The following is a 20,111-nucleotide window of genomic DNA, read 5'->3' as shown; positions in this document are numbered from 1 at the left end:
TCTTCCTAATTGCATATGCTTTATGTCTTTCTCCTGCCTGATTGCCCTGGCCAGAACTTTCAACACTATGTTGAATAGGAGTGGTAAAAGAGGGCATCCCTGTCTTGTGCCAGTTTTCAGAGGGAATGCTTCCAGTTTTTGCTCATTCACTATGATATTGGCTTGTGGGTTTGTCATAAATAGCTCTTATTATTTTGAGATACCTTCCATCAATAACGAATTTATTGAGAGTTTTTAGCATGAAGGGCTGTTGAATTTTGTCAAAGGCCTTTTCTGTATCTATCGAGATAATCACGTGGTTTTTGTCTTTGGTTCTGTTTATATGATGGATTACATTTATTGATTTGCACATCTTCAACTAGCCTTGCATCCCAGGGATGAAACCAACTTGATTGTGGTGGATAAACTTTTTGATGTGCTGCTGGATTTGGTTTGCCAGTATTTTATTGAGGATTTTTGCATCGATGTTCATCAGGGATATTGGTCTAAAATTCTCTTTTTCTGTTTGTTGTGTCTCTGCCAGGCTTTGGTGTCAGGATGATGCTGGCCTCATAAAATGAGCTGGGGAGGGTTCCCTCTTTTTCTATTGATTGGAATAGTTTCAGAAGGAATGGTACCAGTTCCTCTTTGTACCTCTGGTAGAATTTGGCTGTGAATCTGTCTGGTTCTGGACTTTTTTTGGTTGGTAGGCTATTAATTATTGCCTCAATTTCAGAACCTGTTATTGGTCTATTCAGGGATTCAGTGTTTTCCTGATTTAGTCTTAGGAGGGTGTATGTGTCCAGGAATTTATCAGTTTCTTCTAGATTTTCTAGTTGATTTGCATGGAGGTGTTTATAGTATTATCTGATGTTAGTTTGTATTTCTGGTAGATCTTCCTCCATCACTTTATTTTGAGCCTATGTATGTCTCTGCACATGAGATGGGTCTCCTGAATACAGTACACTGATGGGTCTTGACTCTTTATCCAATTTGCCAGTCTGTGTCTTTTAATTGGGGCATTTAGCCCATTTACATTTAAGGTTAATATTGTTATGTGTGAATTTGATCCTGTCATTATGATATTTGCTGGTTATTTTGCCCGTTAGTTGATGCAGTTTCTTCCTAGCATTGATGGTCTTTACAATTTGGCATGTTTTTGCAGTGGCTGGTACTGATTGTTCCTTTCCATGTTTAGTGCTTCCTTCAGGAGCTCGCCTGGTGGTGACAAAATCTCTCAGCATTTTCTTGTCTGTAAAGGATTTTATTTCTCCTTCACTTAGGAAGCTTAGTTTGGCTGGATATGAAATTCTGGGTTGAAAATTCTTTTCTTTAAGAATGTCCAATATTGGCCCCCATTCTATTCTGGCTTGTAGAGTTTCTGCGGAGAGATCTTCTGGTTAGTCTGATGGGCTTCCCTTTGTGGGTAACCCGACCTTTCTCTCTGGCTGTCCTTAACATTTTTTCCTTCATTTCAACTTTGGTGAATCTGACAATTATGTGTCTTGTGGTTGCTCTTCTCAAAGAGTATCTTTGTGGCGTTCTCTGTTATTTCCTGAATTTGAATGTTGGCTTGCCTTGCTAGGTTGGGGAAGTTCTCCTGGATAATATCCTGAAGAGTGTTTTCCAACTTGGTTCCATTCTCCCCATCACTTTCAGGTATACCAATCAAACATAGATTTGGTCTTTTCACATAGTCCCATATTTCTTGGAGGCTTTGTTTGTTTCTTTTTACTCTTTTTTCTCTAAATTTCTCTTCTTGCTTCATTTCATTTATTTGATCTTCGATCACTGATACCCTTTCTTCCATTTGATCAAATTGGCTACTGAAGCTTGTGCATTCGTCACGTAGTTCTCATGCCAAGGTTTTCAGCTCCATCGGGTCATTTAAAGTCTTCTCTACACTGTTCATTCTAGTTAGCCATTCTTCTAATCTTTTTTCAAGGTTTTTAGCTTCCTTGCGATGGGTTCGAACGTCCTCCTCTAACTTGGAGAAGTTTGTTATTACCGATCTTCTGAAGCCTCCTTCTGTCAGCTTGTCAAAGTCATTCTCCATCCAGCTTTGTTCCATTGCTGGCAAGGAGCTGCAATCCTTTGGAGAAAGAAGAAGAGGCACTCTGTGTTTTAGAGTTTTCAGCTTTTTGGCTCTGTTTTTTCCCCATCTGTATGGTTTTAGCTCCCTTTGGTCTTTGATGATGGTGACCTACAGATGGTGTTTTGGTGTGGATATCCTTTTTGTTTATGTTGGTGCTATTCCTTTTGATTGTTAGTTTTCCTTCTAACAGTCAGGACCCTCAGCTGCGTGTCTCCTGGAGTTTTCTGGAAGTCCACTCCAGACCCTGTTTGCCTGGGTATCACCAGTGGAGGCTGCAGAGCAGCAAATATTGCAGAACAGTAAATATTGCTGCCTAATCCTTCCTCTGGAAGCTTCATCTCCAAGGGGCACCCAGCGGTATGAGGTTTCAGTCGGCCCCTACTGGGAGATGTCTCCCAGTTAGGCTACTCGGGAGTCAGGGACCCACTTGAGGAGGCAGTCTCTCTGTTCTCAGATCTCAAACTCCGTGCTGGGAGAACCAGGGCTCTCTTCAAAGCTGTCATACAGGGACTTTTAAGTCTGCAGACGTTTCCGCTGCCTTTTGTTCAGCTATGCCCTGCCCCCAGAGGTGGAGTCTATAGAGGCAGGCAGGCCTCCTTGAGCTGCAGTGGGCTCCACCCAGTTGCAGCTTCCCAGGCGCTTTGTTTACCTTGTCAAAACTCAGCAATGGCGGACGTCACTCCCCCAGACTCGCTGCCACCCTGCAGTTCAATCTCAGACTGCTGTGCTAGCAGTGAGCAAGGCTCCATGGGCGTGGGACCCGCCAAGCCAGGCATGGGATTTAATCTCCTGGTGTGCCATTTGCTAAGACCGTTGGAAAAGTGCAGTATTAGGGCAAGGGTGTCCCGATTTTCCAGGTAGCGTCTGTGACGGCTTCCCTTGGCTAGGAAAGGGAATTCCCTGACCCCTGTGCCTCCCGGGTGAGGCGATGCCCCGCGTTCCTTCAGCTTACACTCCGTGGGCTGCACCCACTGTCCAACCAGTCCCAGTGAGATGAACCCAGTACCTCAGTTGGAAATGCAGAAGTCACCTGTCTTCTGTTGCACTCACGCTGAGAGCTATAGACTGGAGCTGTTCCTATTTGGCCATCTTGGAATCCTTCCCTATAATGGTGTTTAATAGCTCTGAAAGAGCTCTTGGCTTCAGTTTATCACACCAACTGAATGTAGGGATACCCAGTATCTGTGAATGAGCAATTCTTGATTCTCGTGTCTCAGCCTCCCCAGTGGCTGGGATTACAGGCATGCGCCATCGTGCCTGTCTAATTTTTGTAGTTTTAGTAGAGATAGGGTTTCACCATGTTGGCCAGGCTGGTCTTGAACACGTGACCTTAAGTGATCCATCTGCCTTGACTTCCCAAAGTGCTGGAATTATAGGCGTGAGCCACTGTGCCTGGCCTTAATTATTTTTTATAAGAATACTTTATAAGTGATGTGTAATTATTTAAAACACAACGTAGAATCACTCTTATGCAACTTATGGTTGACGGTGAAAACTTGAGTAACTCCTATGTTTTTTTTAAAAAAACAGGGTCTTGCTCTGTCACCCAGGCTGTAGTCCAGTGGCACGATCATAGCTCACTGCAGCCTCAAACTCCTGGGCTCAGAAAATCCTCCCACCTCAGACTCCCAAGTAGCTAGGACTACAGGTGCACGTCACCATGTCTGGCTAATTTTTAAAGAAGATTTTTTGTTTGGAGTAGAGATTGGGTCTCACTAAGTTGCCCCGGCTGGTCTCAAACTTCTGGCCTGATATGATCCTCCCACCTTAACCTCCCAAAGCACTCATAGCCATGAGCCACTGCTCCTTTCCAGTTCCTCTATTATTTTACTTAGCTCAATTTAGCAAGATGAGGAATCTCTACACCAAGGGGAATTCTTTCTAACTCCCTTCTAAGTAATAAGGTTACCTGTGTAGGTTTGTTTGTCAGCGTCATGATGATGTCATGCCAGAACATAGGAGAGCCCATAGCAATTGGTCCAGCTGTTCTGCAGGTCTTGCTTCCTGCCCACCAGAACAGTAAGAGCTTAGGACTTTAGCATTTTTTTTTTCCCAAGGATATATTGAAAAGCATCTAACCCCTTCTTTGTCATTGAGTTTACCTTGCTTTTCTCTTCTCATTGTTTAGTTCCTTATCCTTTTCAATGCTATTAACAAGTTCATTTTTTAAGGAATTGATTGATTATCTATTACACATGGCATTTTGGGTTTAAGGAATCGTATATGTAAGTTATCTCAGATTTAATAAGGTCATGAAATGGGAGACCAGGAGTAAAATATGCTCACTTAAATATAGTCCTCAACAACTAATAATTCAAGTTAGCATTACAAAAATTTTTTTTAAATATGTATTTTTTGGTTTTAGGAACTGTTGTTGAACCACCCAAACCACCAGCTCTCTTTCTAACTGGAGCAGTGGAAACTGAAACTAATGTGGATGGTGAACAGGAGGAAATTAAAGATAGAATGGATAATTTAAAAAATGACAACATACAAGCCTTAGAAAAATTGGGTAGGTACAAAGCATTCACTTTGCAATAACAGACTTCTTCATTTGTTAACCATTTTCTCTCTTTATATTTAATATAATGTGAGAAATCTTATAGGCATTTTGGAGATATAAAATAGCATATTGTTAATATCAACATCTTTTTTTTTAGATGGAGTTTTTTTTTTCTTCTTTTATTTTTTATTATACTTTAAGTTCTAGGGTACATGTGCACAACGTGCAGGTTTGTTATATATGTGTACATGTGCCATGTTGGTGTGCTGCACCCGTTAACTCGTCATTTACATTAGGTATTTCTCCTAATGCTCTCCCTCCCCGCTCCCCACACCCCACGACAGACCCTGAGATGGAGTTTCATTCTTGTTGCCCAGGCTGGAGTGCAGTGGCATGATCTCAGCTTACTGTAACCTCCACCTCCTAGGTTCAAGTGATTCTCCTGCCTCAGCCTCCCAAGTATAGCTGGAATTACAGGTGCATGCCACCACACTGGGCTAATTTTTGTATTTTTAATAGAGATGGGGTTTCACCATATTGGCCAGGCTGGTCTTGAACTCCTGGCCTCAAATGATCTGCCCACCTGGGCCTCCCAAAGTGTTGGGATTACAGGTGTGAGCCACTGTGCCCAGCCAATATCAACATTTTAACACTGTGACAGTTGGAGACCAAGCTCTTGTTTAATTTTTCTTTACTTATGTTAAGTTTTTAATTTCATTTTAATTTTTGTAGAGATGGGGTCTCACTGTGTTGTCCAGGCTGGTTTTAAACTCCTGACCTCAAGCCATCCTCCCACCTTGGCCCCCCAGAGTGCTGAGATTATAGGCGGGAACCACCTTAGCTTATATATTATCATTGATATGTCTATATCTATAGATTATTGCTGTTTATACACATATAGCGTATGTTTCTTTTTCATTATACATGTTTTTTATTATAAAAATTAATAATGTATATATTTCTATAAGTTGCATCGAATTGCCAGGCTGTTATACATTTATTCTTTAATTTTTTTTAAATTGATTTGCAGCTTTGTCCTTTTACTTTGTATTTTGATACCTTAGCTATTATAGTGGACTCTACTCTCCAAGTTCATTGAGTAACAGTTGCACACAGTTCCCTGCATAAAAGTGCCTGGGAAAGCCTCGCCTGCTAAATGAAACTCCTTGAGTACTTAACACCATCCATGTTCCTGAGAAGTTTTGGCTTTTGGCTTTGTCTTGTCTCAGGTCAGGAAAGAATAGCCTATGATTTGGAAATTTACCTTGTTCTTTTTGAGTCAAGTAGATTGCAGTTTATCTTTGCAAATCTGAGTTGAGCTCAGATTTTCAGTAAAAAGTCAGATGAAAATCAAGTACATTCTGAAATTAGATACAGTTTTAGAAATATTCTTTCCATAATAAATGTTCCTTTTTTTTATTATAATGACAAGACAAAGCTTTTCGTATCATCGTTATACTCACGCTAGGGATAACAGTACTCCTCTATTTTAAATGCTACCTGACGTTTAAAAAACATTATTTACTAAGCTTGGCTTAACTGGGCATGCTTAATAAAATAAATGACAAAACATTCAATTCTTTTTTTTACTAATCAAAGTACCTAATTTTATACAATTTGCACTCAACTTCTACTGTTAGTAATAGAAACAATGAAATTATTTTACTTCTTGATACTTAAGACTTTAACTCCAAGACATGCAATACAAGATTTTCATCATCAATGTGACGGTCTTGGCATCTTATATACTATGTTCCCATTTTTTTTTTTTTTTTTTTTTTTTTTGAGACGGAGTCTCACGCTGTTGCCCAGGCTGGAGTGCAGTGGCGCGATCTCGGCTCACTGCAAGCTCCGCCTCCTGGGTTCACGCCATTCTCCTGCCTCAGCCTCCTGAGTAGCTGGGACTACAGGCGCCCGCCACCGCGCCCGGCTAATTTTTTGTATTTTTAGTAGAGACGGGGTTTCACTGTGGTCTCGATCTCCTGACCTTGTGATCCGCCCACCTCGGCCTCCCAAAGTGCTGGGATTACAGGCTTGAGCCACCGCGCCCGGCCTATGTTCCCATTTTAAATTAAGTCCTACTTGCTAAAATGAAAGCAGGTAAAGACAGTGAACAGATGGTTCACGAAAGAGGAATACAAAAAGCTAATAACAACACTGACATATCAACTTCATTTGTAATGAAAGAAATACGAATTTTAAAAATGACATACCATTTTTTAGTTATATTTGCAAAAATTAAAGAGTATACCTACAATTGACCAGGAAGTATCAGTTTTAGAAATATTTCATGTGTGCTATTTGGATCAACTTCACTACATTTTTTTCTTCTTGCATATGTATAATTTTAGCTTTAGAGTAAAACCAAAATCTACTAACTGCTATGAGGTTAGCTCTCTTTTTGCCTTTGGAATAATTGTTTCAGATCATCATGTTATTCATTTTTTGATCATTTTGTGTAACCTAGGATTTATTGAGCTGCTGAAAGTATATCTCTTTTCTCTAGCACTTAGGCTTTTGTACTGTGGTTTAAAACACATGACTGTATTTTTGTTGTACAACTGAAAGGTAAAAATATAGTCAAAAGAATTGCTGGTGAAATGTCAACGTTATATTATACATATATATTAACTGTCATATGAGAGCCATGTTTTTACGCTTAGAATTCAACAAATAAATTGCAAATTTTGTTCAAATTTGTTTACCAGATAAGAAATTACTGGAAATTTATAAGAAGAAATTTATAAGGCAAGATGTTAGAACTCTTAATGTAATTTCTTAAGGAAATACTAACAGGAATAGGCACAAAGGTGCAGAGCCCAAATGAATTTGATTTTTTGTTTTTAATAGGATCTTTGGTTAGTCATCCCCTAAATGAAATCTAGCATAGCAATTAATATAGTTATTTCACGGGCGTTCTTTTATAAATGTAGTAATTTAAGTTCTTTAGTGTTCATTAGTGTTAGTCACTGATTTTTGAGGTTAGCCTGTTTCGCTTAATGATTTGTATTATGTCATTGAACATTATATGCTTATCCAAGATGAGCTGTCCATGCTGAAGACTAAAAGAACTGATACTGCAAGTTACATTTGATTTTAGGCAGATGGTTATATCAGTTGTGATAACTGTTCTGTGACTTGTTTAATCTTAAGACAATATTGAGACAGTTTTTCTTTAAGTTAAAAAACGTAGAAGTTTGTTCATTTTCTGCTACTGCTATGGGTATAAGTTATAACTTCAGTTTTAGTACTTTGACTTTTGCCTATTAGACATTATTCATACTATGCACCATGCACTGAGCTTCTGCCTATAGTCATGTGGAGGACAGGCAAGACACTTAAAATCTGTTTTGGCTGTATAAAATTATGCAACACAGACAGTATTACACTCAAGAAAGTCATAAAGATACAAATATCTTAATAACCAAGCAACAAAAGACTAGTGTGAAACCAGAGTTTCTATTGTATTAAAGCTCATGGAACTTTGACTGAATTAAACCAGACAAGCCTTTATAGCTACCCATGTGAAAAGTCTGATTGTATTGTGTTGATATGCGCTGCTGATAGTAAAGATATCTTGATAAGTTTTTAGTTTTCTAGTGGGCAGCTGGAATGGAACTACTTTGAAGTGATTAACATTTAAATTAAATCCTTCTATGTCCTACTGTATTATAAAGCAAAGCCAGATGCATTTTACTTGTAAACTATAGGATGTTTACATATAAACTGTATATAATTTAAATTTCATGTATAACTCATCATGTTCTCTTTCCTTTAAAATATCCCTTAACAAAAAAAGCTCTTTCGTAATTTGGTCACAGCTGGTCTTTACATTTTATGTTAGTTTTATAAGTCACCTCTGATTTACTTTACCTAGTAGACCTAAGTTAATGCATTTTCCTTTTTATTCATTTCCCCTTTACTTACTGAAACTGGACTGTTATTGAAAAATTTAGCAGTTAAGTGTGTTTGGCTCACAGTAGTTTCAACATTCTCTCTCTCTCTCTTTTTTTTAATATCCAGAAAAAGCCCCAGACTCTCCAGAAAATGAGCTGAAATCCAGATGGGAAAACCTATTGGGTCCTGATTATGAAGTAATGGTATGTTAAAATGCTCTAATAAAAAACACTCATGTCTCATTTCACATCAAGTTTCTAACACTACAGTCCAAAGAAATGGGAGAGTCAAAGAATAGCCAGCCTGCCTTTATTTTTCCTTCCTGCCTTTCTTCCCTATTGGATCAGTCAGTTGATTTTTTCCCCCATCTTTAGCATTTTAAGCTGTAAGAATAATTAAGGACTGCACACAAACTTCCCTTAAAATTAGCAGACACTCAGTTCATGTTGAAACCATTTAAGTCGACAATAGACAGAAAACTGTTAGGAGAGAGAGAGCTTGCCTTTAAATTTATAACCTATATCAGCTGCTTAAAATTGCTGGCATTTTTATGACTGCTTTTATGATCTGTTTGTTTTACTGTACACTGAAAGGCCTGTGGATATTAGTCCTATGTTTCACAAAGAATCTTACAGTTTTATGTGAAAAATGAAAGAATGATTATCAAATGTATTTGGAAGAACAGGAAGTAATTTAGGTTAGGTATAAGTTTATAGTACCAGTGGTCCATTAGACTTCCTTTCACCTGCTATTAGATTCATTGAGTAAGGGATTGATTACATTTCCCCATATGAATCCACATGAAGGCAGAAAGTTGTGCTTAGACAAGCCTCTACAGTTTTCACTAAATGCATTAGTAAAAAAATACTCTTTTAAATTTCTACTCTCATTCACATTTTCTTACATATGTTTATTATTAGTACTTGTTGGCTGGTTGGAGATTTTAAAAATCATTTTGGTTTAGATTACCTAGCCACTGTCTGTTGTCACAAAATTTTCAGTGTCATTAGGATGAGTCAATACAATTGACACTTTCTCTTGGTAACTTTATACCTGTGTGTCAGTTTTCCTGAGCTGCTGTTTCTTTGCTTCATAGATTTCAAATATGGTTATTAGGCTATTACCTAGCAAATGGCCTTTCCTACTTATCTTAGTGGTTTGATATTCAAAGGAATTTGCTGTACCAGTATTTACAAATGGCCAGTTTTATGATGGGCTCTTTTTTTGTTAAAAAACATTTTTTTGGCCACATGGGGTAGCTCACACCTGTAATCCCAGCACTTTGGGAGGTCGAGATGGGTGGATCACTTGAGGTTGGGAGTTTGAGACCAGCCTGGCCAATAGGGTGAAACCTTGTATCTACTAAAAATACAAAAATTAGCTGGGTGTGATAGTGGGCACCTGTAATCCCAGCTACTTGGGAGGCTGAGGCAGGAGAATTGCTTAACCCAGGAGGTGGAGGTTGTGGTGAGCTGAGATTGTGCCACTGCACTGTGGCTGGGCGAAAGAGGGAGACTCCACCTCAAAACCAAAAACAAAAAACAAAAAGCAAAAAACGATTTTTTGAGAGACAGGGTCTTGCTTTGTTGCCCAGACTGGAATGCAGTGGTACAATCATAGTTCACTGCAGCTTCAACTTCCTGGGCTCAAGCGATCCTCCCACCTCAGCCTTCTGACTGACTGGGACTACAAGCATGAGCCACCACGCTCACTTAATTTTTCAATTTTTTTTTTAGAGATGGTGTCTCACTGTGTTGCCCAGTCTGATCTTGAGCTCCTAGGCTCAAGTGATCCACCCTCCTTGGCCTCCCAAAGTTCTGGGATTACAGACATGAGCCACTGCCAGCCTTCTGTTAAAATTGTATTCCCCTTATAACTAAACTTTAAAATTTCATTTATTTATTACACGGTGAGGTCATAACAGACAAATTATAAAGAGGAGACAGAATTTGAAGTTGGAAATTTAAAGTGACAGCTATCCATTAAAAGTTGTAGCATCTTGTACCAAGGAATAGTTGGCAGAAAGAAGCCAGGCATGATGGAGAGTGAATGAATGCATGTACTCCAATATTTCTTATTTCATTTTCTTCCAGAATCTGCTTATCTGAAATGCGGTACTTTCAGAAGCTGTAGTTGGGTCATTGTTTAACTTATCCCTTCCTGCCAGATGCATCATATTTTATTAACAAGTTACAGATGCAAATCATCAGTAACATACTTTTGCTTGCAAGGAATTCATTTCTGTGGATGTCCACGATTGAAGCTTAGAATAGTTTTAGGCCAGGATTAAAAGCTTTAAGTATTCCATGAGCTTTCCACCAGGGACCAGGTCTTTCTGTTTGTGTCTTTGCCAGCTATTTCTCCCGGGGAAATGGTTTGAGCTTGTTGTGGAAAGTCAGATGCTTTAGTTTTTCCAAACACATCTGACTTTACTGACCTTGCAAATTTTGTTTTGAGGCTTGAATTTGAAAGTAAAAATGGCCATATTCTTGATTTTGTCAAAAGAGTAAAATTTTTATGCATTTAGCATAATGGAGGATTATATTAAAATTTTAGGGATCATGGATTTTTAAAAATAGTATGGGGGGAGGGGGGAGGGATGGCATTGGGAGTTATACCTGATGTAAATGACGAGTTGATGGGTGCTGACGAGTTGATGGGTGCAGCACACCAACATGGCACAAGTATACATATGTAACAAACCTGCACGTTGTGCACATGTACCCTAGAACTTAAAATATAATAATAATAATAATTTAAAGAAAAACCCAGGCAGGACATAACCATATGAGATGATATACAAGTAATCTATAAACCTCTTTATAACCAAATGAAAACATATTTGGCATATCATTTAGGTATTTAAAAAAAATAGTATATATATTTGCCCATCACCTTCTGTTCAATTTATGCAATTTAGGAAAAAAGATTGTTGTGGAGAACAACAACAAAAAAGTCAAATATACTCTGAAATTTCACATTATGTGTTGTAGATTTCAAAAATATAAGAAAGGTATTAGAATGTAAGTCAAATAGAGTTATCAATATATAGGTTTTACAGATATTTTCAGAAAATGTAGGAAGAAATACAGTTATGTTTTTACAAATACTGGAAATTTTTTTTTGTAAATTTAGGTTGCTACTTTGGACACACAGATTGCAGATGATGCTGAGTTACAGAAATATTCAAAGGTAAGCATTTTTTATAACAAAGTAAACAGTTTTTTTTTTTTAAGAGATAGGGTCTCACTATGTTGTCCAGGTTGGTCTCAAACTCATAGGCTCAAGTGATCCTCCCGTATTTGCCTCCCAAAGTGTTGGGATTACAGGTGGAGCCACTGAACTCTGTCCATTTTTCATAGTTTGAAGAACTTTCTTTAAATTCCTGCTGAAGAAACTAAATTAGTGCTGTGACCTAAAGCTTCCAGAACTTAGTCTTGCATGTTTCCTGGAAATGTGATGGGTCTCATTGTTATGAAAGATGATGCCTGGGAAGAACATGGGATCCTTGTGTCAATGTCCAGAAGCCAAAACCTAGGTTTGACTCTTTTGCCCACATTAGATGTAGTATGCAGAGTAACATTGTGCAGTGTGTGTTAGCTTTTTAGATATTATAAGAAGCCCTTTAACATATGTTTCTTAAAAATCAAGACCCAGGAATACAGGCTTTAAAAAAGGCTTCAGGTTCAGCTGTTCAAGGAAAGAAAAGTGGTTTATCTTCTGAGTGTAGGCAGTGGTTGTTCTTGAATTTAAAACTTTTTGGTAAGCTTTATTTCTATTGGCAAGGTGCCAGAAGACAACTTCTACAGTTTTTTTTCCCAGCATTTTTTGTGTCCTGTCACTAAAAATTCCCATTCTGGATAAGCAGAGGCCAGGGCAATTGAAACTTAGAGAAGTCTTGTAGGCGGCTTCCTCAACAATCGATAAGAAAGGAAAGATGTTCTTGTCTGAGTAGTTTCAGAAGTCATACTGTAATTCTGCACAGGATATAAGTGCTGAACCCACCTTAAACTCTTCTGTCACATGCAGTTTTAAGAATGTATTTTCTTTTTTTTTTTTTGAGACAAAGTTTCACCCTTGTTGCCCAGGCTGGAATACAATGGCGCGATCTTGGCTCACCGCAACCTGTGCCTCCCGGGTTCAAGCGATTCTCCTGCCTCAGCTTCCCTAGTAGCTAGGATTACAGGCGTGCACCACCACGCCCGGCTAATTTTGTATTTTTAGTAGAGATGGGGTTTCTCCCTGTTGGTCAGGCTGGTCTCCAACTCCTGACCTCAGGTGATCCGCCCGCCTTGGCCTCCCAAAGTGCTGGGACTACAGGTGTGAGCCACAGCGCCCAGCTAAAAATGTATTTTCTGCATCCCATGCAGGTTTCATAAGAAGTTGAAAAGTCTTTAGGTAGTGCTGCCATTTTCTTCTTGGTTGAGTATTTGTAATCAATATTTATCTTCCATGATTTTATGCTATGTGTGCCATAATTTTATAGGTTTGAATTTTCTTTTCTTTCTTTTTTTTCACAACGGAGTCTTGCTCTGTCACCCAGGCTGGAGTGCAGTGGCGTGATCTCAGCTCATTGCAACCTCCGCCTCCCAGGTTCAAGCGATTCTCCTGCCTCTGCCTCTCGAGTAGCTGGGACTACATACATGTGCCACCATCCCCGGCTAATTTTTTTCTTTTTTAAGTAGAGATGGGGTTTCACCATGTTAGTCAGGCTGGTCTCGAACTCTTGACCTCAGGTAATCCACCTGCCTCGGCCTCCCAGAGTGCCTGGATTACAGGCATGAGCCACTGCGCCTGGCCAGGTTTGAATTTTCAAGGCTGGCACTGGAGAGTCTTTCTTCTCTTCCCAGTTTACCTGCATCTTGAGTCACTTCATCGTTGTGACTGTGTTGGCCAACTGACCAAGCTTTCCTCAGATGTACAAAATCTGAGGAAAATACAAAAAGCATATGGCTCATCTTATAGTTTAATTTTAAACTATTTACAAAGTCAGATTAGATTAGAGTAGTGACTAAATATTAATTCCCTCTCAATATATTGAGAGGGATTTAATTCAAAATGAGAGTAAGAAATACAAATACAAAGACAGGTGCAGTGGCTCACGCCTATAATCCCAGCACTTTAGGAGGCTGATCACGAGGTCCGGAGTTTGAGACCAGCCTGGCCAACATAGTGAAACCCTGTCTCTACTAAAAATACAAAAATTAGCCAGACATGGTGGCATACACCTGTAGTCCTAGCTACTTGGTAGGCTGAGGCAGGAGAATCACTGAACCCAAGAGGTGGAGGTTGTGGTGAGTCAAAATGGTACCACTGCACTTCAGCCTGGGCAACAGAGCGAGACTCTGTCTCAAACAAAAACAAAAACACAAACAACATAGTGAAACCCTGTCTCAATAAAAATGCAAAAAAATTAGCTGGGCGTGGTAATGGGTGCCTGTAATCCTAGCTAGTCGGGAGGCTGAGGCAGGAGTATCGCTTGAACCCGGGAGGCAGATGTTGCAGTGAGCCAAGATTGCACCATTGCACTCCAGCCTGGGCAACAAGAGGGAAACTCCGTCTCAAAGGCAAACACCTCAAGCTTCATTTGTTATTAATTTCTGCATTATAATGTACTGATTACATGGATTCTAGAACCAAACTGCCTCAGTTTAAATTCTGACTTATGCAGAATTTCATAGCTGTGTGATCTTAGAAAATGATCTAAAGTCCATGTCTCAGTTTTTTTATATGTAAAAAGGAAATATTAATACCTGCCTCATAGATTTATACAGAAATTAGCTATGTTATGCTTAATATTGTACCTGCCTTATAAATTTATATAGGTATTAACTATAATATGCCTAGAATAGTTGCAAGCACATAGTAGGCTCTTGTTTTTTGAGACGGAGTTTCGTTCTTGTTGCCTAGGCTGGAGTGCAATGGTGCGATCTTTCTTCCCTTCCCAGTTTACCTGCATTTTGAGTCATTTCATCGTTGTGACTGTAAATCTGAGGAAAATACAAAAAGCAATATGGCTCATCTTGTAGTTTATCATCTTGGCTCACTGCAACCTCTGCCTCCCAGGTTCAAGCGATTATCCTGCCTCGGCCTCCCAAGTAGCTGGGATTAGAGGCACCCACCACCATGCCTGGCTAATTTTTTCTATTTTTAGTAGAGATGGAGTTTCATGATGTTGGCCAAGCTGGTCTCGAACTTGTGCCCTCAGGTGAAGCCTTGGCCTCCTAAAGTGCTGGGATTACAGGTGTGAACCACTGTGCCCAGCCGGGCTCTTATTATTATTTTTCTTATTATCATATAAATCAGTGTTGCATGAAATTGCTCGTTAATTTACACTAAACTCTTATTTTCTGTTTAACTGTCTTCCAGTTAACTAAATTTCCTGTGCCTAATTGGCTGCTGAAGCCCATCTATTAAGTGCTTAATTTTATTTATTTATCTAGTATGGAATTTTCATTTTATTTCTTTTTAGATTATAATCCTCCGGCTAAATTCCCGACATAAAAAAAAAATCTAGGGTGGGCACAGTGGCTGACACCTGTAATCCCAGCACTTTGGGAGGCCGAGGCGGGTGGATCATGAGGTCGGGAGATCAAGACCATCCTGGCTAACACAGTGAAACCCTGTCTCTACTAAAAATACAAAAAATTAGCCGGGCGTGGTGGCGGGCACCTGTAGTCCCAGCTACTCGGGAGGCTGAGGCAGGAGAATGGTGTGAACCTGGGAGGTGGAGCTTGCAGTGAGCCGAGATTGCACCGCTGCACTCCAGACTGGGCGACAGAGCGAGACTCTGTCTCAAAAAAAAAAAAAAAAAAAAAATCTATGTTTTTTATCTGTTCCTGTATTTGCCATCTTTTCCTCTAATTCTTCAGCATGTTAACCATAGTTTATAAAGACTTTAAGTAATTCCAATATCTGGATTAACTTTGGATCTGTTTCTGTCGTTTGATGTTTTGTCTTTTTGTTTGGGTATATCTCTTGTCATGCCAAAATTTGATTAAATGTCTGACAACTATAAAAGGCTTCAGATGATATCATTAGCCTGCTAATGTGTTGACAGAGGGAGGGGAGGGAAGAGAGAGACAGAGAGAGAGAGAGAGAGTGAGAGAGAGTGTGTGTGGTGATACTGGTGGGTGCTCATCTTAGAGATGGGGAAGAGGTACAGTTCTGGTAAGATTCAGACTACCTCTGATTTGCTTCACTTTTAAGACTCAGCCTTGGCCAGGCACAGTGGCTCACACCTGTAATCCTGGCATTTTGGGAGGCCGAGGCAGGAAGATCACCTGAGGTCAGGAGTACAAGACCAGCCTGGGCAACATGGTAAAACCTCGTCTCTCCTACAAATACAAAAATTAGCCAGGCATGGTGGTGGGTGCCTGTAATCCCAGCTACTTGGGAGGCTGAGGCAGGAGAATCACTTGAACCTGGGAGGTGGAGGCCGCAGCGAGCCGAGATTGTGCCACTGCACTCCATCCTGGGCAATGAAGCGAGATTCTGTCTTTTAAAAAAAAAAGACACAGCCTCCCGCGTAATCCACGAAAGACCCTGGGGTGTTTACCAGTCCTGTTATCCTGGTGGAAACTGAACTCTAATCTTCTCTCCTTAGTAGTGTGGGCTGCTGAAATACTTGCTTTACTTTTCCAAGTTTTCCTGATTAGCTTTTCAGCCTCCTGTGCCATATTGTTTTAGAACTCAGGATATGTCCTTGTAGGGAAGTCCTGCCCTGATCAGGCTCCGTTTATCACGTGGTTCAGCTTTACTTGTCCGTTCTCCCACATTAAAGCCTAAGACCCTGAATCATCATGTTTTATAATGTTTTATAATAAGTAAAAGACAACAAGGAAAAAAGGCACAAAGCACACTTTGTGTACATTTTTAAACAGTGTGATTCTCTTTCTCTAGGCAGAAGATGTTCTTTCTCACTCTCACCCCTTAGTTCTCTGCCTCCACTCTTACTGTGTCATCTTTCCTGATCAACCTCTATGGAATGTACATACACACACACACACACACACACACACACACACACACACACACACAAATATATATCTATTTGTACTCGGTAACTCTGATATAAATGGGCAGAAGGGCTTTGAGTTGAACATACTTTCAGAACCACCTTATAAAAACTCACTAGTACATTTGGCTGTTCATTCATTCATCAAATATATATTATATGTACTCTGTGCTAGGTCTGCTTCTGGGTGCTAGGGTTCCAGAAGAGAACAAAGCAGGAAGAAAAATTCCTGTCCTATAGGACTGATATTTTAATGGGAGGAGGCCAAAAATAAGTAAGTTGTACCATATAAGTGATATGTACCACGGAGAGTATTAAGGCAGGGAACATAGGAAATTCAGGAGTGGGGGGTTTGTCTGCAAATTTAGATAGGTTGGTCAGGGAAGGCTTAAGAAAGTAACATTTGATGAAATGCTTTTGGAGGTAAATAACTGGCCTCATTTTTTCTCTAAATAATATGAACAATAATAATTGTGTTGTAGAAGACTAAATAGAAATAATATTTCATATATGCCTTAATATAACTTAGTGCCAAGATATAAGAAATATCCAATAAACGGTAGTTTTGTTTCCCAGTTATATGCCTCTAGCACTTTTAGACTGAACATTCAAAGGCTTTTTTCTTTTAATATGCTTTTAAAAACATTTAATTAATTGAAATTTTGTTGTGACAAAAAGTTGCTTTTCTTGTTTCCCTATTTTCTTCACTGGAAGAAAAAAAGTCACCCAAAATTACATTATTCTGTTCCTTTTTTTTTTGAGATGCAATCTTGCTCTGTTGCCAGGTTGGAGTGCAATGGCACCATCTCGGCTTACTGCAACCTCTGCCTCCCGGGTTCAAGCAGTGTTTCAGCCTCAGCCTCCCAAGTAGCTGGGATTACAGGAACCTGCTATCACACTCAGCTAATTTTTGTATTTTTGTAGAGATGGGATTTCACCGTGTTGGCCAGGCTGGTCTTGAACTCCTGACCTCAAGTGATCCACCCACCTTGGCCTCCCAAAATGCTGGGATTACAGGCATGAGCCGCTGTGCCCAGCCGCATTGTTCTCTTTACATATTTAGTTGTTAGCTACATATTTATATATTTGCAGTCAGTATTACCTGCCTTTTGTTTAGTGTGTGTGTGTGTGCGCGCGCACGCGCGCATACACATGTGCACGTGTGTATGTGAGATAGAAGGGGTGTGTAGTTTTTCCATGTAACATCATATATTTTTACATTTTTCTACATTAATTTTAGTTATTAAATGTCCACAGAATTTTTCTTCATTTTGATGAGCTATGATTTTTAAGAATCTTCTTATAATTGGAGATTTGCATCTTAATTCAGTAGCTACTAATTTCCCTCTACAATATGTAAGGGAGATTTTAACTAACCAGTCAAAACCGATTTTACAGACGAGAGGATAGTAAAGGTTGCCTAGGTTGAATGACTTGACCGAAATTATACCACTAGATCGTAGTGGAGGCAGGTTGTAGCTTGGTGTGCATTCATCCATTCCTGAACTATTTACTGAGCTCCTACTCTATGCCAGACACTCTGCTACCATCTGTGGGAAGCAAAATGGAAAAGGTCCTTGCTCTCATAGAGCTTAGATTTTGCAATTGTATAGGGGCATGGTAATAGACAAGTAAAAAATAACTTAATAAGATAGTTGTAGATTGTAAGAAGAGCTGCAAATGAATAAACAGTAAATTGAGCGTAACTGGGGTAGGGGACACTTTAGAGCGAGCCAGGAAAAGCTTTTCTGAGCTCAGGCTTGAAGGATAAGAATGTGGAAAAGAGGAGCAGCAGGTCCAGTGGCTCTGCTGTGGGAAAGGGTTCGCGTGTTGGGGGAATAGAAGTTGTTTCTTTCAGTGTCTGGGTCAAACTCAGTGAAGAGCAGAATATTGTTAAATGATGCTGGAGAGGAAGACTAGGTGTTAAAGGGCCCCTTGGGAGCCACGGTGATATGTATGGACTTTGTCTTCGGTGACAGGTAACACCAGTGGGAAGTTTTGAGCAGGGTTTTTTCTATGATCTGAGGTCCAGGCTGGAGGTTTTCCCCTGTCTCATCAGCTTTCTGATTAGAACAATTATGTTTCTATGGGTCTAGCTGCTTTTAGATGGTTGCCATGCCATGGCCACCAATCTTGAAGGGATGATTCCAGAAGCATCTATATGACTGAGTGGGGTAGTTTATGCATATCCCAGCACTTTGGGAGGCTGAGGCAGGAGGATCTCGAGGCCAGGAGTTTGAGACCAACCTGGTCAACAGAGGCAGAGGAGACCCTGTCTCTATTTTTTTAAAAAAGAAGCATCTTCATGTATTATGGGCTAATGTTAACAGATAAAATTTTCTTCTGAGGTGGGTGGAGTTGTGGAGAAAGAGGGAGGTGAAAGCTATTTACAGTGACTTAAGCATTAGCTGCACTGCTTCTAGGAAGCTGTTAATCATGACACAAGAACAGTTTTCCCGCATCTAGGGAGACTTGCACTTTTAGGGACGGCTTTCTTGGCAAGTGCTTACTATTAAGATAATCACAGCTCTATGAGGGAGAAGCATTAAGCTCATTCTAGTGACCTTTCTGCTGGCCATCAATTGTAATATGAAGTGAGCATCAGTAATATTGCTTGTGTGGGAAACAAAAACACTAGGTCCTGCTGTCTGGTTTTGACAAAACAGATGGACAAATTTCACTTTATTTCTCTCTTGAGTTATATGTCCTGACCCAGAGAACATTAAAGTATGGTTTCTCCCTAACCACTTTATAATGAACAAATAGAGTTTTTAAGGCAAGTGGGATGTACTGGGCTTTCCAAGAGTTATAGTGTATGTTACTGTTCAGTTACCAGGGCCGGTTCTTTGCTTTAAATATATTTTCTCCTGTATTTCTAATAGTAACCTTATTGGTCAGCAAGCATTTTCCCCTTCCCATTTTTAATATGGGAAACTTGACTGTCAGGCAGGTAAAGTCACTTGCCCAAGATCATATGCAGCTAGTAAGGGGGGTGGAATTAGGAAACAAATCGAGTGCTCGCTTAGGCAGCACAAATACTAAAATTGGAACGATACAGAGAAGATTAGCATGGCTCCTGCGCAACGATGACGCACAAATTCATGAAGCATTCCAGAACTATTAAAAAATAAATTTATTTTAAAAGTTTCAAAAAAGGAAACAAATCAAGGGTTATCTGGCTTCTAAGCTTGCATCATTCTTTTTTCCTCTTTTAAATTTTAAATAGATAATATATGGGCAAGACATACAATTTAAAAGGTACAGAAATATGTACTGCAAAAGGTAATTTTTTCTCCCACCCCAGTCCTCTCATCCACAGAAGCAATGCTGTTATCAGTTCTCCAGGATGTAATTTTATACTTTGCTGCTCTCTTTTTAAGTGGAGAACGTAAGACACAGAATCAAATAACTATAGTAGCAGCGGTTACCTAGTGGTGCAGGTGGCATATCAGAAACATCAGAGGAGCTTTTTCAAAATACGTATGCCCTATTTTAAGTTCCTCCTTGCTGATACTCTGATTCTGTAGGTTTGGGGTGAGGTTCTTAAAGGGAATTTTGATTCCTTTCTTGCCTCACTTTATAGAGAATTATTATTCAGATATTGCTAAAATGCCTCATGT

The 20,111-nt window shown here is 39.6% G+C and overlaps 1 protein-coding gene and 1 non-coding gene across 7 annotated transcripts in view; both read left to right on the top strand.

Moving 5' to 3' along the window:
• LOC105495168 (PATJ crumbs cell polarity complex component) overlaps window positions 1-20,111 on the top strand; it is a 428,227-nt gene that overhangs the window by 62,111 nt on the left and 346,005 nt on the right. For all 6 annotated transcript variants that reach the window (XM_011764431.2, XM_011764430.2, XM_011764432.2 and 3 more), the window contains 3 exons: window positions 4,440-4,586; window positions 8,601-8,677; window positions 11,610-11,666. In XM_011764431.2, coding sequence (XP_011762733.2) covers window positions 4,440-4,586; window positions 8,601-8,677; window positions 11,610-11,666 — 281 coding nt within the window. The remainder of the gene's footprint in view (window positions 1-4,439; window positions 4,587-8,600; window positions 8,678-11,609; window positions 11,667-20,111) is intronic.
• Window positions 19,506-19,612, top strand: LOC112429082 (U6 spliceosomal RNA). Its single transcript, XR_003021211.1, has one exon. It is a non-coding gene; the product is annotated as a U6 spliceosomal RNA (small nuclear RNA).

The sequence above is a fragment of the Macaca nemestrina genome, chromosome 1 (genome assembly GCF_043159975.1).
Source record: "Macaca nemestrina isolate mMacNem1 chromosome 1, mMacNem.hap1, whole genome shotgun sequence".
NCBI lineage: Eukaryota > Metazoa > Chordata > Mammalia > Primates > Cercopithecidae > Macaca > Macaca nemestrina.
This window is presented reverse-complemented; position numbering and strand designations above follow the sequence as displayed.